Source organism: Benincasa hispida, chromosome 9, assembly GCF_027475165.1.
Source record: "Benincasa hispida cultivar pf3 chromosome 9, pf3_genome.v1.1, whole genome shotgun sequence".
Taxonomy (NCBI): Eukaryota; Viridiplantae; Streptophyta; class Magnoliopsida; order Cucurbitales; family Cucurbitaceae; genus Benincasa; species Benincasa hispida.
This window is the reverse complement of record NC_143486.1, coordinates 87,037,253-87,053,950: the sequence shown is the minus strand read 5'-3', so window position 1 is coordinate 87,053,950 and position 16,698 is coordinate 87,037,253. Positions and strand designations below refer to the sequence as shown.

The 16,698-nt window shown below is 36.7% G+C and overlaps 1 protein-coding gene across 2 annotated transcripts; it reads right to left on the bottom strand.

Annotated features, from left to right (window-relative positions):
• Nucleotides 1-1,335: 1,335 nt before the first annotated feature.
• APM1 (aminopeptidase M1) lies at nucleotides 1,336-14,202 on the bottom strand. 2 transcript variants are annotated; one of them, XM_039043830.2, is made up of 19 exons: nucleotides 13,787-14,202; nucleotides 13,137-13,282; nucleotides 12,324-12,426; nucleotides 11,527-11,713; nucleotides 11,358-11,451; nucleotides 11,121-11,274; nucleotides 10,894-10,998; nucleotides 10,685-10,801; nucleotides 10,419-10,532; nucleotides 10,144-10,326; nucleotides 9,701-10,004; nucleotides 9,509-9,630; nucleotides 9,326-9,423; nucleotides 2,783-2,960; nucleotides 2,576-2,690; nucleotides 2,427-2,494; nucleotides 2,263-2,337; nucleotides 1,850-1,927; nucleotides 1,336-1,735 (listed from the first exon to the last, which is right to left on the bottom strand). In XM_039043830.2, exons 1-19 carry the CDS (start codon nucleotides 14,000-14,002, stop codon nucleotides 1,550-1,552), a joined length of 2,643 nt encoding a protein of 880 aa, XP_038899758.1. In that variant the 5' UTR covers nucleotides 14,003-14,202; the 3' UTR covers nucleotides 1,336-1,549. The 2 variants fall into 2 exon arrangements, with proteins under 2 accessions (XP_038899758.1, XP_038899759.1); XM_039043831.2 differs by having other exon boundaries at nucleotides 12,937-13,282; nucleotides 13,787-14,115.
• Nucleotides 14,203-16,698: the final 2,496 nt, after the last annotated feature.

The following is a 16,698-nucleotide window of genomic DNA, read 5'->3' as shown; positions in this document are numbered from 1 at the left end:
CATCCTCATTTCTTGACATTCTAGGATTTGTTTTGTCCATTTTTGGTCTTGGCAATTTCGGTGGCTGTTTCTTATCTTAAAGAATAAGGTGCATTTTAATTCCTGTTCTATGATATGGCTATAAAACCTAACCATTTTGTGTTCTCATTGCAAACGGACTTCGAATATTCGAATGTAAGCATTATGTCAGCTACACAAGAAAATATCTTGGCTTAGGAAGAGGATATTTTATTTAACTTTATGCTTAATACTTTGTACTGTTTGTAGGAACATAAGGGCAACCTTTTTATAGCATGTTTTCTCACTTGGGTTGGTTACTTTGCATACCATTTGTTGACTGATTTCTTCTGTTTGACTACAATTATTATAATTATTTGAATAATTTAATTTAATTTAAAAAGAATCTAGATGAACCACGCGGGGCTCGTTTTGCGTCTCCTCTTCATGTTGTGAATTGTGTGTGAACGCAATCCGCTGTTTTCATTGAAATTATTTTCATTTTCAATCATAAATCATAAAATACACCAATGCGACTAGAAGACGGATCATTCAAGTTCACTGTATTAGTTTAACTTCTGGCAGGTTCCATATTAAGAATAAACATGATATGGTACAAAGATTATCTCTTTGGGTACATAAAGTGAAACTTCTTGTTTAACCAAAGTTTGTGAATCTGACTATTGAGAATATCAAATTTATACCTTATTAATCTGGACTTAGTAACTCTATCTCGAAGACTCCTTTTGAATTCATTGAATTCATTTTTCTTGAGTTAGATTTATTATTTATTTTTAATTATCTATTTGAATTTTTTATAGACAATATCGATACCAAATTGTATACACATAAAGTTATATCTCAAAACTAATTAACATGAAGAATAACTCATCCACATTATACAGATAAAGTCAATCCTCGACTTTCAAAGGTCTGTAATAGGGATCTCTAACATCCTATTAGATAAGATGAAGTTTTATCTCGAACAACTCTAAGTATGAGGATTTATTTTGATATGTGATCGATTTTGACCGAGATAGCATCAAGACAACACCGAACAATTGACCCCCCAAAAAAAAATACTACGGAAAAGGTGGAACATTTTATACTATTTCTTACCTGCCTCAAGATACATAAACTTTGAATCAGACAAAATTCTGTTAATCAATTTAACTATTAGTTATATCATGTTAATTGTGACAAAATAAACAAATAAATAAAGGTATAATCTAAAGGGCAAGAACTAGACATAAGTGTACAATTTATTTAAAGAAAAAAAATGAAAAAAATGAAAAAAGAAAAGAAAAGAAAAGTAAAGGAGAGATGCAGAGTGTACAATTAACCTCAAAGAAAAATGGCTTTATCTTCAATTATTTTAATTGTGCGACCAAAGTCGAGCCTATTTTCTAGGGGCAAGCAGACAGACGAAAGAGAACGGATGATTATTCTACTTTATTATGGGATTGGGGGGGATTTGTTTGGAGTTCATAAATCTAATAAACTGTTACATTACCAGGAGGCTTATTTTCAAAGATGCTTCACATTCAGAAACCTAATATCGCCTCCACGCTAGCTCTCTTATAGCATCGGGAAGAGTAGTCTCCTTCTGGACGCTCTGAACCCATCTCGAATTAATGTGAACACGCTCGATGCTCTGCTTCAACGTTCGGGCCATCGATGGCTTAACACGGCTTGCAAAGAACTCCTCAACTTCCTTAGCTTTTTCATACGAGGCAAACTGAAATGGCGAGGAGAAAATAAAGGATAGATAGGTTGGTTATTGGCGAGAACTTGAGGAGAAACTGATTATCAATGAAGGAGTGTGATAGAGAGAGAAGAGAGCTATACAAACCGGGGAGACTGTGGCACTGACAAAGCGTCCAATCAGAAACCCGGAGTCGAAGATTTTGGAGATTTCTTCCCATTTAGTCTGCATTGACATTGTTTCATTATTATGAATTATGATAAAACATACAACCATGGTGTCTGTCAAATAGAGACCATGTTAAGATACACACCAAGAATATATATGATGCCCTTTGGTGTAGTTTCATGTTTCACCAAGTCCAACTTTGATTTCGAGTCTTGTTGTAATTACTATATAGGCGATGTGTGTGTGCATGCGTGTGTTAATGGAATGGGATTTTTTGTAATTACTATATATAAACTTTTGATTGATATACTACCAGGATAAGTATTTGCGAGAAAGGTTTAAATCAAATAATAGTATTTTGTGCTTCTTAATGGAACGGGATTAAGTATCACCTTCAGCCATGTCCAAGCTGTTTCACGTGCTTGCCAGTTAACACCTAGTCCAAAAACAGCATCTTGACTACGAACCTAAACAAGTGGAAGCGAAATCAGTGTTTAGAGTCTCACATGCTAAAGGTTGCCATTGATAAATCGAGTATAGGAAGAAACTAGAGTACCTCAGACGACAATAAAAAGTTGAGAACTTCAAGAATGATGTTAGGATCTGGACAAGATGCCAAGGAACCTAAGAAGAAACAGAAGTAATTATATGAATATTAAACACAAGGACGCTCATTGTTGATAAAAAAAATGATATGTGATTTACTTAGAATGCGTGTTTTCTCCTGGCTAAGATCAGACTCTCTATAAATTCTTAAAAGAGATTCGTAACCAGATCTGTTTGAAGCATTGACTGTCTGCATTACGGCCACATACGCCGCCTGAAACATTATAGTAAAGAGAGAACATAAGCCAATTATGAACATAAGATGCTTGCTTAGTTGCTTGGGCCACATTATGTTCTAGAGCATACCTTTCTAATATCGGGTGGGAGTACTGGCGTACTTCTGTCGTCTAAGAATGCAAGGCATCGCCTATTTGCTTCTTTTATTGTCTGCTCATGACCGAACAGAGCAAGAGCAGTCAAAAGTTCTCCTCTCAACATTGCATCGAGATGGCTTTCATCTGGTTTGGGATCCCAACCTAGTTTTCTGCAAATTAATTTGCACATGTAAATAACATAACTACAAATAGTGCAAGACAATTTACGTTGAACATAACTTTTATATAGTTTGTACCGGTAAACTACAGGCAATGAAATGCTCATTAAGATAGTTCAATAGTCTAAGGATATGGCTGCAATAGTTCCAAATCATGACTTCAAAAGATCTAAGTAGTAAAGTACACCTTACCCTTTTGACAAAAACGCCAATGACCCAATGGTTTACATTGAACACATTAATTTTGATATCACCAAATTCTAATTTCTTTCTGATAAAAATAAAAGAAGGGGAAAAAACACACTAATTTACGTGGAAAACCCTAGGCCAGGGAGAAAAAACCATGATCAACTCTTATTATTTAGTTTTCACTGAAATACAGAAAGACTGCTCAAATAAATAGACAGACAGGAATCCCTAGGCCCATAGGAGAATTACAAATAAACCCCTAGGGCAAACCAACCCTTTTTCGACACTCCCCCTCAAGTTGAGACGTAAATATCGATCAGACCCAACTTGCTAACACAGTAATCAAAACTCCGTCTTAACAACCCCTTTGTAAGGACATCTGCAATTTGCTGATTTGAAGGAATGTAGGGAATACATATGCTCCCATTGTCCAGTCTTTCTTTAATGAAATGTCTATCAATCTCGACGTGTTTGGTTCTATCATGCTGGACCGGATTGTTGGCAATACTTATTGCTGCTTTATTGTCACAGAACAATTTCATTGGAAGCTCACTGTCTTGTCGAAGATCTGTTAATACTTTCTTCAACCAGATCTCTTCACATATCCCCAAACTCATAGCCCTGTACTCGGCTTCTGCACTACTCCTAGTGACCACTCCCTGTTTCTTACTTCTCCAAGTAACTAGATTGTCCCAGAAAAACGTGCAATATCCAGACAAAAACTTTCTATCAACAGCAGATCCAGTCCAGTCCGAATCTATATATGCTTCTATACCACGTTTACTAGACTTCTTGAACAGAAGACCTTTACCAGGAGTACCCTTTTAAATACCGTAGGATGCGTTCAATGACTGTCATATGTTCCTCATAGGGAGCTTACATGAACTGACTAACAACACTCACGGCATATGACATATCAGGTCTTGTGTGAGATAAATATATCAACTTCCCAACTAATCGCTGATATCTCTCTTTGCTAACAGGGGCTCCATTATTAACATTACTCAGTTTGGCATTATACTCTGCAGGGGTGTCTGCAGGTTTACACCCAGTCATTCCTGTTTCTTTGAGGAGATCTAGAGTATACTTTCGTTATGAGACAGAGATACCCTCTTTCGATCGAGCCACCTCCATCCCAAGGAAGTATCACAATTTTCCCAGATCTTTAATTTCAAATTCTTCAGCCATCTTTGTTTTAAGTCTCATAATTTCATCAGTATCATCACCGGTCAAAACAATGTCATCTACATACACAATAAGTACTGAGGTCTTTCCTGAACTCGACTTTTTTGTAAACAACGTGTAGTCTGAGTGCCCCTGATCATACCCCTGAGCTTTAACAAATGTGGTGAATCTGTCAAACCAGGCTCTTGGCGACTGTTTCAACCCATACAGTGACTTCTTCAATCTACAAACCCGATGGTTAAACTGGTGTTCGAAGCCGGGTGGAGGGCTCATATAGACTTCTTCTTCGAGTTCTCCATTAAGAAATGCATTCTTCACATCCAATTGGTGCAAAGGCCAATTTTTGGCTACCAGTCTCGCCTTGTATCTGTCAATCGAGCCATCGGATTTGTACTTGACAGTAAACACCCATTTACATCCAACCGTCTCGTGCCCCTCAGGAAGAGCAACCTGTTCCCATGTTCCATTTTTCTCTAGAGCTCTCATTTCTTCCATAACTGCAGCCTTCCACTTGGGAGTTTCCATTGCAACTTGTATATTACTTGGAACCATTACCGTATCTAGACTGGTAGTAAGAGCCTTAAACTCGGGAGATAGGTTACTATATGTCATGTAACTATGCATAAGGAACTTTGTACATGACCTAGTCCCTTTTCTCAAGGCAATTGGGAGATCAAGAGATGCATCACGGTTTTCCTCTTCTTCACGTTACTTATTGCAGCTAGCCATCTGATCTATGGATCTTTCGTTAGAAGGACTTCCCACACAATCACCTTCCATTCCACTATTCTCGTTTGCTAGAGTTATTTCTTCAGTGTTGTCTTTTCCATCAGTTTCTCCATCTCCTCAATTCCCTCTATTTTCTCATCATTTGCATCAATCTCTATATCTCTGTCCACTCTACAATTATTAGTCTCAACACAATCATCAGTATCACAAACAGAGATATTCATACCTGGAACTAAGACCGAGTCAGACTCATGAACTGGATCCGGAGAAGCGACATGCGGCACTGTTTCCTTCCTAAGATTCTTCCTGTAGTAAGTTATCCAAGGGACTTAATTAGTGAGAAGAACAGGACTAGGAAGAACAGGGCTAGGATGTTCAGGTTCAGCCGACACCTCTAGGGGAATGGAGTACGTGGACCAGTTAGCCTCTTCACTAGAACGCTCCCCCTGAAGAGGACTAACGGGAAAAAACGATTGATCCTCGAGAAAGGTGACATCCATAGACACAAAATACTTCCGAGACGAGGGATGATAACACTTGTACCCACGTTGATGGAGAGGATACCCAACAAAGACACATTTCTGGGCACGAGTAGTGAATTTCGTACGATTGAGACCGTGGTATGGACAAAGACAACACATCCAAACACCCGCAGAGGTACGTCAAGAATTAACCGGGTGTTGGGATACAAGTCTTTGAAACAGTCAAGAGGAGTATGGAAGGATAAGACACGGGAAGGCATGTGGTTGATAAGGTGGGCTGCAGCGAGGATAGCATCGCCCCACAGATAGGAAGGAAGAGAGGTAGATATCATAAGGGAACGAGCGACTTTTACTAGATGCTTATTTTTCCCCTCGACTACCCCATTTTGCTGGGGAGTATAGGCACATGAGCTTTGATGGATAATTCCTTTAGATACCAGGAAGTCTCAAAATGAGTGATTAATGAATTCACGCCCGTTGTCACTCCGTAAAATGGAAATTTTTGTGTTGAACTGGGTTTCTATGGTCGCATAAAATTGTTGGAAAACAGAGGACACCCCAGACTTATCGATCAAAAGGAAGACCCAGGTCAATCTGGTGTGATCGTCAATAAAGGTGACAAACCACCGTTTGCGTGTAGAGGTAGTGGTTGGTGAGGGACCTCAGACATCACTATGGATAAGACTGAACGGTTTGGACGGCTTGTAGGGTTGAGAGTGAAACGAAACACGACTTTGTTTAGCCCGGATACACACATCCCACTGTAAGGATGATATATTAATATTATGAAATAAATGCGGTAAAAGATACTTCATATATTGAAAATTGGGATGTCCCAGACGGTAATGCCATAACATAAAATCAGTCTCAACAGTAGAGAAATTCAAAGAAATAAAACTAGTCCTATAACCATCCTTAAAGAAAGTTTCATCAGTCAGGAAATAGAACCCCCTATCGTGCCGGGCAGTGCCAATCATCATCCCCGAGCTTAAATCCTGAAACAAAACAATGTCCAGTGAGAAAACAGTTTGACAGTTCAGGTCCCTTGTAATTTTACTAACAGATAGTAAGTTATACGAAATTTTTGGAACATGCAGCACATCACGCAATATCAAACCATTAAATGGAGAAAGATGTCCTTTCCCTACGATAGGGGCAAAGGACCCATCTGCGATTCTAATCTTTTCATTGCCGACACTCGGGTGATATGATATAAAATGATCAGAAGACCCGATCAGATGATCTGTTGCTCCAGAGTCCACAATCCAGGGCCGTTTACCATTAATGCTAATAAAACCAAAAGACTGAGTCGTACCTGAGTGTGCAATTGCACTGACCCCAACAACACTTAAGTTACTCTGACTGTCAGCTTGAGGCGAAGTCGAGGTCTTGTCAATTGCCGAATCGCTGACCAGAGCCCGTCCAAGACCAACCTTGTCCTTTGACTGACGTCGTTTGTAATTTGGAGGTTCTCCATGAAGCTTCCAACACTGGTCTTTCGTGTGCCATGGTTTTTTGCAATGCTCACAGACAGGTGGAGGTTTCTTGTCACTGTCTGACCCAGATGACTTGGTGGCAAAAGCAGCAGCCTCAGTAGACGTAACTACTGAAATATTCATGGCTCGAGACCTGTCTTCTTCAAGGCATATTTCAGAGCACACCTCCCTCAGTGACGGTGTAGGACGTTGGCCCAGGATCCTGCTGCGAACACCATCAAATTTCGGATTTAACCCAGCCAAAAAATCATACACTCGATCAACTTCCTCAAGTTTGGAATACTACGTCCTATCATGTGTACATCTCCAGATAATCTCACGAAATAAGTCCATTTCTTGCCATAACAAGGACAATTTGTTGAAGTATGACGTGACGTCCATAGCTTCTTGTTTACATTCATGGACTTGTTTGCATAAGGTATAAAGGCGGGATGCATTCTGCTTCTGCGAATACAACTGCTGTACTGCATCCTAGATCTCTTTGGCAGTCGCCGTGTAAAGTAACGGTTTGCCAATCTGGGGTTCCATACTACTCACCAGAACTGATTGTAGCAATGAATCTTCTGCTCTCTAGATACGTTCGTGGAGACTGCCGGGTTCAGGTTTGGCTATCTCCCCGGTTAGATAGCCAAATTTCTGTCTTCCTTCTAGAGCCATTCGGATGGATTGAGACAAGGAGAAATAATTTTCGCCATTCAACTTTTCTCCAATAATAATTCTTGCAGAGTGTCCTATTGATCCTGATAATAAATTTGTAGCAGGTAAAGAATGGAAAGAGTTTACCGGGTTCTTGGAGCCTAGCTGTAAATTGGATGATTCCGGTTGAACAATTTTTGAGTTTGTACCAAGAACCGACCCAAAATCCGCGAACTGTTGCTGGAGGAAAAGAAATTTGCTTTTAATCTCATCAAAACACGCCTCGGTCAGACCTGCCAGAGAGTTCACTGGAAAAGCGACTGGACCGGCGTCACTGCAGTCAGAGAGGATCGGCCGATCTACCACTGGAGGTTGCTGGTCAGAAAACCCACCGACAAAGTCGTGGCTAGTCGAGCTAGAAAAGTCGCCGCGGCCTCGAACCCTAGGGCTGTCGATCGAACGGGTGAACTCTTGTCTGGGTTGCGCGAAGCCTGCTGGGAGATCGATCGAGTTGTGTGCGAAAACTGCTGGAAGATCGACAGATCTGGTCGCCGTCGACCGTTCTGGATTCGAGGAAGGTTGGGCTGCAATCGGATCTGTTCGCCGAACACCATCTACACCTGGGAGATCAACGAGTCCGCGATTGAAGGGTGGCTGGGCATCGCTCAGATCTGGACGTCGATTCTCTTTGGTTGGGCGCGATCCGATCTGTCTATCGACGAATTGGGTTGTCGTTCTGGCGGCACTCATTTGTTGAAGAAGGCGAGGTAAGGCGGTCTCTAGGTATTGTTGGACAGCTTCCTTAATTGTGTCAGCTATCTCAAAATTGGTTGTCGAAGGAGACTCATCAATGGTGGCTAGGGTTTCGTTCCCTTGCTCCGATACCATGATAAAAATAAAAGAAGGTAAAAAACACATTGATTTACGTGGAAAACCCTAGGCCAGGGAGAAAAAACCACGATCAAATCTTATTATTTAGTTTTCACTGAAATACAGAAAGACTGCTCAAATAAATAGACCCATAAAAGAATTATAAATAAAACCCTAGGGCAAACCAACCCTTTTTCGACACTTTTCAATAAAGCTGTAGAGGCTAATAATTTGGGAAATTAAGCCAAAGTCTCCTTTCTGGCCTTTAGATTTAATGGTTTGAACCAATGATAGTATCTTGGCCAGTTGAAAAGATTTTTTTTTGGGGGGGTGGTGGTGGTGGGGTGGTGGTGTGTGGAAGGGGAAAAAACAGAAATTAAAACAAATCAGAACCTCGAAGCTAACTTTTGGGGTCATTTACATTTATAGCAGCACCCAATTTTTTTTTGAAAAAAAAACCCCAATAAAAGCACATCATTTTAATAGATCAAGCTAAAACTTCCACACTGCTATGCTATATTCTAAATATCCCGTTATGTTTCGTTTGAACACCAAAAAATAGTGCACACATCTCATACAAGTACTCAACTATAAAATAATATCCATCATAACTAATGACAGCATACTTAGGTTATGCAAAAATACCATTTAAATCATGGCCAAAAAATCCTACATACCCATTTATTATTATTATTATTATTTTGATAGGAACCTACATAGCCAATTATGAAGAATGAAAAGTCACAAAAAATTACATGAAATATCTTACTCTGCTGCAAATTGGAAAATGTTGGTGAAAAATTGTCTGAGGTTGTCCAGTAACTCAGGAACCGCATCAGCTGCAATTCTTTCAAGTTTGTAGCTTATCTATAAAAGAGTTGCCAAGAATAAGCTGTCTAAGCTGACGAAAAAAACGACAGGAGAAAAAAAGGAGTCTAGATGAAAAGATTACACTGATCAAATTCGATAACACAGTATAGTCAAGTTCCTCCCTGTAAGCACCCATCAAGGTAAGCAAAGAGGCAACTGATTGCTGGCAAGCCATAGAAAGGGCAAATGCATCATCCAAAATACCTGTTGAAAGAATAATCTTAGCTACTCCTTATTACTACCATCAAAATGTGCAAGCTAAAATGTTAGTTACCAAATCTGTCCGTTGGAGTCAAATGATTTTTCTCTATTGCATTTCTAAGCTTAGCTGCAAGATCTTCGTCATACTTCACCCGGTAAAAACCAGTCTGATCTACATTAAGCTTTATCCAATCACAATATTTATCATTTCCACCAGAGTATTTGCTGATGGAGCAACCAAGGAACTCCTTGATGTCTACAGATTCTGTCTTTGTTTGCAGCAGAAAATTCTTGCGCACATCATAAGAGCCACAGCACAATGTTATGGGAACAATCCATTGCCCCTCTCCACAGGAACCACTCGACAAAAATCTTGACTGCCAATTACAATGTCCATGAATTACATAACCCTCAAAAGTTAATAACGAAATAAAATGAAAACTTAGAATGATAAAGCTAAGCATAATGAACCCATAAATTAATTTGATCAAATGACAGAAACCAGCACAAAGAGACCTGCTCAAACACCAATTTCTCATCTTTCACTTTGACAGTGACAACAGGATATCCTTGTTGCTTGGTCCAGGAACTCATTAAGTTGTTCACAGGTTCACCAGACCCCTCCTCTAGAGCAGCCCATAAGTCTTCAGTCTTAGTATTTGAGCAACTGTGCTTTTTTATGTATGCAGCGAGTGATTTCTGATCAATTCAAACAACCCAGATCAATGAGTCGGATTAATAGGCAGAAACAACTTCATTTTCTTAGACAAGGAAAATAAGCCCTAAACAACCTGAAAACAGTCAGCACCGAGATAGCTTTGTAACATTCGAATAACAGATGCACCTTTTCTGTAGCTAATTGCATCAAATATTTCATCAACTTCACTGGCATGATTTATCTCAACCTGAAAGAAAAACATGCTTCTTTAAATTGAACAAGAAATAAAATTCTACCTACAATGGTCATTCCTTAAGACAGCCGGAGAATCAACAAATAAAGGTGGTGATAATGGAAAAGGAGAAAGCCATGCCTGTAGACTTCCAGTAACACATTTACCTCAATTGGATGTGATTCAGCAAGCCCATCCAAAGTAAGACCGTGGTTTGACTCTTCAAGAAATTGATTCCATACTTTCCACTCTGGAAACAAGCTATCAGTAGCTAAATAACTCACCTACACAAATGAGATAAAATGAAGATCACTATAAGCATTTCGTCCATCTGTCAGGTAAAGAATTCAAGAAAATTTGAATGGAAGTGGAATACCCATGTTGCAAATCCCTCGTTCAGCCACAAATGTGTCCACCACTCCATAGTTACAAGGTTGCCAAACCATTGGTGTGCAAGTTCATGAGCCACAACAGTTGCCACCTTAGCAATGAGAAAATAGAAAAAAAGGAGAAGAAAGATCAGGGAATTGGAGACTGCAACATTCTAATTCAAATAATGAATCGTAAATTCTGTTTTTAAAAAGGTCTGGATATGCAGATCACCCTCTGTTTGTTAGCGGCTGCTGAGTGCTGATCATCATAAAGTAAAGCAGTCTCACGATAGGTAACTAAACCATAGTTTTCCATGGCCCCAGCAGCAAAGTCAGGAATTGCAATCATGTCGAGTTTAGGCAGAGAGTATGGCACAGCAAAATATCTGCAGAAATTGCACCATTGCTTATGTAGTAGATAAAGAAAGAGTTTTAACAGGATGAAGTAATACTGTGTGAATTAGCATACTCCTTGTATAGATCAAGAGTCTTAACAGCAACATGTAATGCAAATTTTCCTTGATTTGCCTTTCCAACTTGACAGTATACACGAACTTTGACCCCTGCTAAGATGTAAATTCATGCTGTTACTAACAGTGCCCTCAGCATGCGCAAGAAATTCTAATTTATGATTTTACCATCAGTTGTATGATCTTCCACATAATCAAATAAACCAACAACAATGGCCACTAAATATGTCGACATAATTGGTGATTCTTGATATGAAACCGTCTTCAAATGACCATTCACTTTTTCTTCAATAATTGGCATATTGGAAAGTGCTATTAGTTCAGATGGTACATCTAACGTGATCTTGAATGTAGCCTGTTTGTCAACAATGAACGGATTAAAGCAATAACTAAGCAAGGCAATGGTGTATAATAAGCTGAAGGTTTAAACATCATTCCAGCCTCTCACTTTTCACATAATTTCTTCTTACATTAAAATTGTTCCGAATAATTCGTAATAATTCGTAATTTTCATTAAAGGTCAAAATTATCACAATAATTTATTTATTCATATTAACAAATTTGAAGTAACAAAAGGAACAATTCCTTTGATGGATGAAATTTTCAACAACTCGAATATTGTTAGAAAATATGAAAATGGAATTTTTACAATTGTAAAATCTATTTCCTTGACAGCACATTTTTCACCTCTAACAACATCAAACTTCACAAAACAATTCCTCTATTTTGAATCTTCTAACCGACTTGATAGCCTATAAATAAATAATCCTTCCAAGAAATAAAGAAGTTAACAACATAGACCTAATATCATATTTTATTAAAGACAAATTTGGCATTGCTACCTCTGTGTTGATCCAACATGGTGCCAGAGTAGTCCCCTCCACAATTATAATTGATGAACTAAAGGTGATTTAGATTTTTATAGAGGGAGAAAGGGAAGGAGATGGAAAGTGAGATGGTGACACCTTAAAAGCAGGTTCATCCCAGCAAGGGAAGCAACGTCTAGCATCAACTGGTTCAAATTGTGTAACAGCCATGTTTTTCTTCTCACCGTTGTGCTCATAAGTGCTGGGGGACACAGAAAAATCCATATCATTCAAGTTAAAAAAGAAGCACAATAATCACCGTTCTGTTGCTAAGAAATTGAGGCAACAGAAGAAATGAAATTAATGAAAATTATTCCATACAGGTTGGGAGGAGTGTGATTGCACATAGAAGCTAGTTCTCCATTTCAAAGCACCACATAGGGAAGTAACTTCAAAATACAATAAAATCCTAACCAGTTTCATACTCTTGACTTTTCATTATCCTAGTATGTTGACATCTTATTCTTTTAGTTTTATTGGACTTATCTCAATTTTTGCTGAAAATTAGGAATTCTAAAACCTTCTTCATCCTATGAAAATTCGATAAACTATTTTAAGAGAAGTACCATCCCTTTTGTTTTCCTACAGCTGGGGCTAGTTTTAGGATCACTATATATCAAACCTCTTGAGAACTTGGATGAGAAAGAAAATACAAATCTTTAACAAAATCTTATGAACTAGAAATTGTCTCATTTCTTGAACCTTCACATACCTCAAAATTAAAAAGGTTGTATAAGTCTGGGTGAGTTGAAACTTATTAAAGGAACCAATAACGCCTTTGCCATTAACATATTTCACCATACATCAAGTACTCTAAAATATTCGATACAGGTCCAACATTTTCATCCCAACAACTTTTATCCTTTTCATTTCCATCCATAGGTCTTAAACTCTCACATTCAACCTAATTACCTTCTATAGAATCCTTTCATTTTATCATTCAAGATTCCTTCGAAGTCCATACTCAATGTTCCTAACCCAATTGGTAGCGTCTCTGCAAACTCCAAAACTAAAATTTGGTTCTCTTCACACGCTTGAATGCTCGAAGGCTGGATAACCTGCACCAGCAATTGTTCGTCAAAGAAGCTTTATAGAAAATGCATAAACAAAATCGCAAACTTCCATAGGAAATACACGACTGCTAATCACTTGTCATTAGAAAACATATCGAACTCCTGTTCACATAACTTGTAGTCGACAGGACAGATAGATGGGTTTTATATAACCCACTAATCAGCGAAGACATCATTACAGATACCAAATTACGAAATGCTCAAAGGAAACATGAACCATCATCAGCCACCGTGAAATTTCAAAACTAAAACACAGCAGGGAGTTCAGACTCGATCAGTTACTCCGAAATTTAACAACGTAAAAATCCAATTCCATCTCAAGAGCTGAAAATGGACAGTAAACTAATAGAAACAAATCAAGAATGCAATCGAAAACATGCATCGAAGAATCCACGTCATTTCCCTCCATTCATCCACTATTTTTCTTAAAAACCTCCAAAACGCTCCTGATATGGAGTCTCAAGTGAGCAAGAGAGAGCGATTCAATACCTTGGAGGAGTTCCGATTGGTAAAGGAAACAGACGCATCGTGAACATGAAGGTCGGCGGCATTGAGTACTAGGAATCGAGTATCGGAAAGGATATCGTTATCGATTGCAACAGAACCAGAGAATTTACAGAGGGAGAGGTCCGGTTTGAGGGTGATATCGTATCGTTTCGGAACGGCAAATTTCGGGAGCCGAGGTTGACCTCTGAATTGATCCATCGGTGAAAGAATCGGAAAATTGGAAGCGGAAAATCCAAACACTGCGAAACTCAAGAAGATGTACGGGTTATTATATATTAATGAGCTCGCCGGAATAAAATGACCACTTTATTGCATATTAAAAAAAGGCCATTTCCTTTTAAAATCGGAGCTTTAAATCTTACTATACATCCACGGTGAGAAAAACTATACATTTTTTTTTCTCTCTTTTAAAAATTAAATAAAAAATATCTTAAATTTTTTTTAATAAAAAATATGGGAATGACTCTATCCCTGTTAAATAATGCTCATTCTGGCAAATGAATTCAAGATTTAATTTACATTTTTAAATGTATTTTCTATACTTTGAAATTGATTTTAATGATTAAAACTATTTTTAGAATGATTTTTTTGTCAAAATTTTGGAGTGATTTTGAAAAATAACTAAAGTGATTTTATCATTTTAGAATTACTATGAAACATATCAAATCTTTATTAATAAATAAGCTAAAATGAACATATTTGTAAAGTTTTGTTGAGATTTGATTCATCCACCTTACATATTGCATATTATACAAAGTTTATGTAAGGGTAATTAAATTATAAAATAATAATAATAGGAGCAGGAGAAGTACTATTATACATAATTTAGCCATATTTTATATACAAAAAATAGCAATTGTTGTGAATTTGAGGAACACAACAGAAATAGAGATATCAATAAAATATAATATTAAAAGAAATATAATATAATATAATGATAAAATAAATAAATATTAAAATGAATTAAACATAATATATAAATTAAATTAAACTAAACTAACAAAATATGAAATAAGAAATTTCTCTAAAATCTCAATTTTCTCAAGTTTTCATGGATTTTGCCAAATGTGTATCCTCCGAAACCTACAAAATGCCAATATTTATAGGTAATTTGAAAAGTAGAGGTAGGTTACATGAACACTAATAATATATAATGTTGAGACACATGACAACACTTTAAGAGTCAATAGACAATAAACACAAACACCTATTATTATAATGTTTATAATAGCTACTTCTTTTTTGAACATATAAAATTACTAGTCACATTGGTTTCTTCAATATCTCTCCTTTGTTACTTTGTTCAAAGTCTATTAACCTTTCTTTTTAATAATGAGTTCAAGACTATTCTTATTCTTCTTTTTCTAGGGATTGATTATGGTTTTCATGCATGACTTTAACATAGAGTTGACTTCGATTTTCAACCTTGAAATTATATTTAAGATAAGAAGAAAAACACACTTTTTTTAATATAATAAATGGAAAGTAGGAGGATCTTAACTTTTAGCCTCGAGATATGACTTAGTTGTCATTAAATTAGAAGTAAAACGTGAACCTCAATTTTAGATATATTTACATTTATAATATACAATGCAACATTTTCATCAACACCTTCAAACTTTTAATTATAAAATTTATACTTTTCTACTTTAAAAAGAAAAATTCTTCGACCTTTTAATTATAAAATTTCTACTTTTCTACTTTCAAATAAATAAATAAAATTTTCTATTATATTCTTCTAATTGAAATTACTTCACATTATTTTACCTTTTACATTCTCTTTGGCGTAAAGATAAAATGTTGGAAGCATGTGATGACATTCACCAATAGATAATCAATAGAAGAATATTTGAGAAGAAACAAAATGATAAGGAAAAAAACGAGAAAGATAGACGGTCAAAGTAAGACAACTTGAATGCCTAAGCACTATTCACAAGCCCATTCACTTCAAGGAAGAAACTCCACAAGTTTGATAACCAATTATCACACCTCCTCCGATTTACCCCGTAACTCAAGAGGAGAAGTGGTGGAAACGGTTTGATTCGATCCGGTTTGGTGATTAAATCGGGTTAAACCAAAAATTTGAAGAAAAAAAATCTATAGTAGAAACTGGACCGAACCGCAAAAATGGTTCGGTTCAATTTTTAAATTCGGTTTCTGACTTCTTTTTTTTTTTTTTTTTTTATTTAAACCATTTGTTTTTGTTTGCTTCTGCCTATGGGGTAAAGCACCTTTTCTATAGTTTTTTTTCACTCTTTTATTTACAAAATTTTCTAACTATCATTAAACCAATCCAATCAAACAATCCATTTAAATTATATTTTGCAAAAAAATATTTTTCCAACTATCAATTTTAAAATTCCAAGGCACAATTAGAAAAAATCTCAAGTAAAATTATAGCAATTATCAAATAGTACTAGTTTAACAGAAATTCCAAACCACAATAAAAAGTTCTAGGTTAACAATAGCAATTAGCATGCAACCAACTACTAGTGCTATAAAGTAAAAGTTCTATAACATTATAAACATAGAAATTTCAAACAACCACCTTCAAAGTTTCGAGTTACAAAAAAGCAAATAGTAATCCAAGCACTAAATAATAACCAGGGGTGATCATTGAAACCACTGAAATCGAACTGAATATTAAACCAAACCGAAACCAAATTAATGTGGTTCGGTTCGGTTTGACATATGTTGAAACCGATTTAATGCAGTTTGGTTCGATTTCAAACACGAAAATCGATTTGAAACCGAATCGAACCGCTTTTAAATGAATATATTAAAAATATATAATTATATATAAGATATTTATATATAATATATTTAATACCTTTTAGGGTTTCACCATTTCAATCTCTCATTCACAAAAGCAAATCGCTTGAGCTCGAGTCCTT

Bases quoted from the DNA above. Each gene is read 5' to 3' on its own strand.
- APM1 (XM_039043830.2), bottom strand. From the start codon at position 14,002: ATGGATCAATTCAGAGGTCAACCTCGGCTCCCGAAATTTGCCGTTCCG. The intron at 12,427-13,136 runs GTAATTAGGTTG...TGTGTCCCCCAG, and splicing joins ATGAAAGGATTCTATAGAAG to CACTTATGAGCACAACGGTG. The intron at 11,452-11,526 runs GTAAAATCATAA...ACATCTTAGCAG, and splicing joins GGAAGATCATACAACTGATG to GGGTCAAAGTTCGTGTATAC.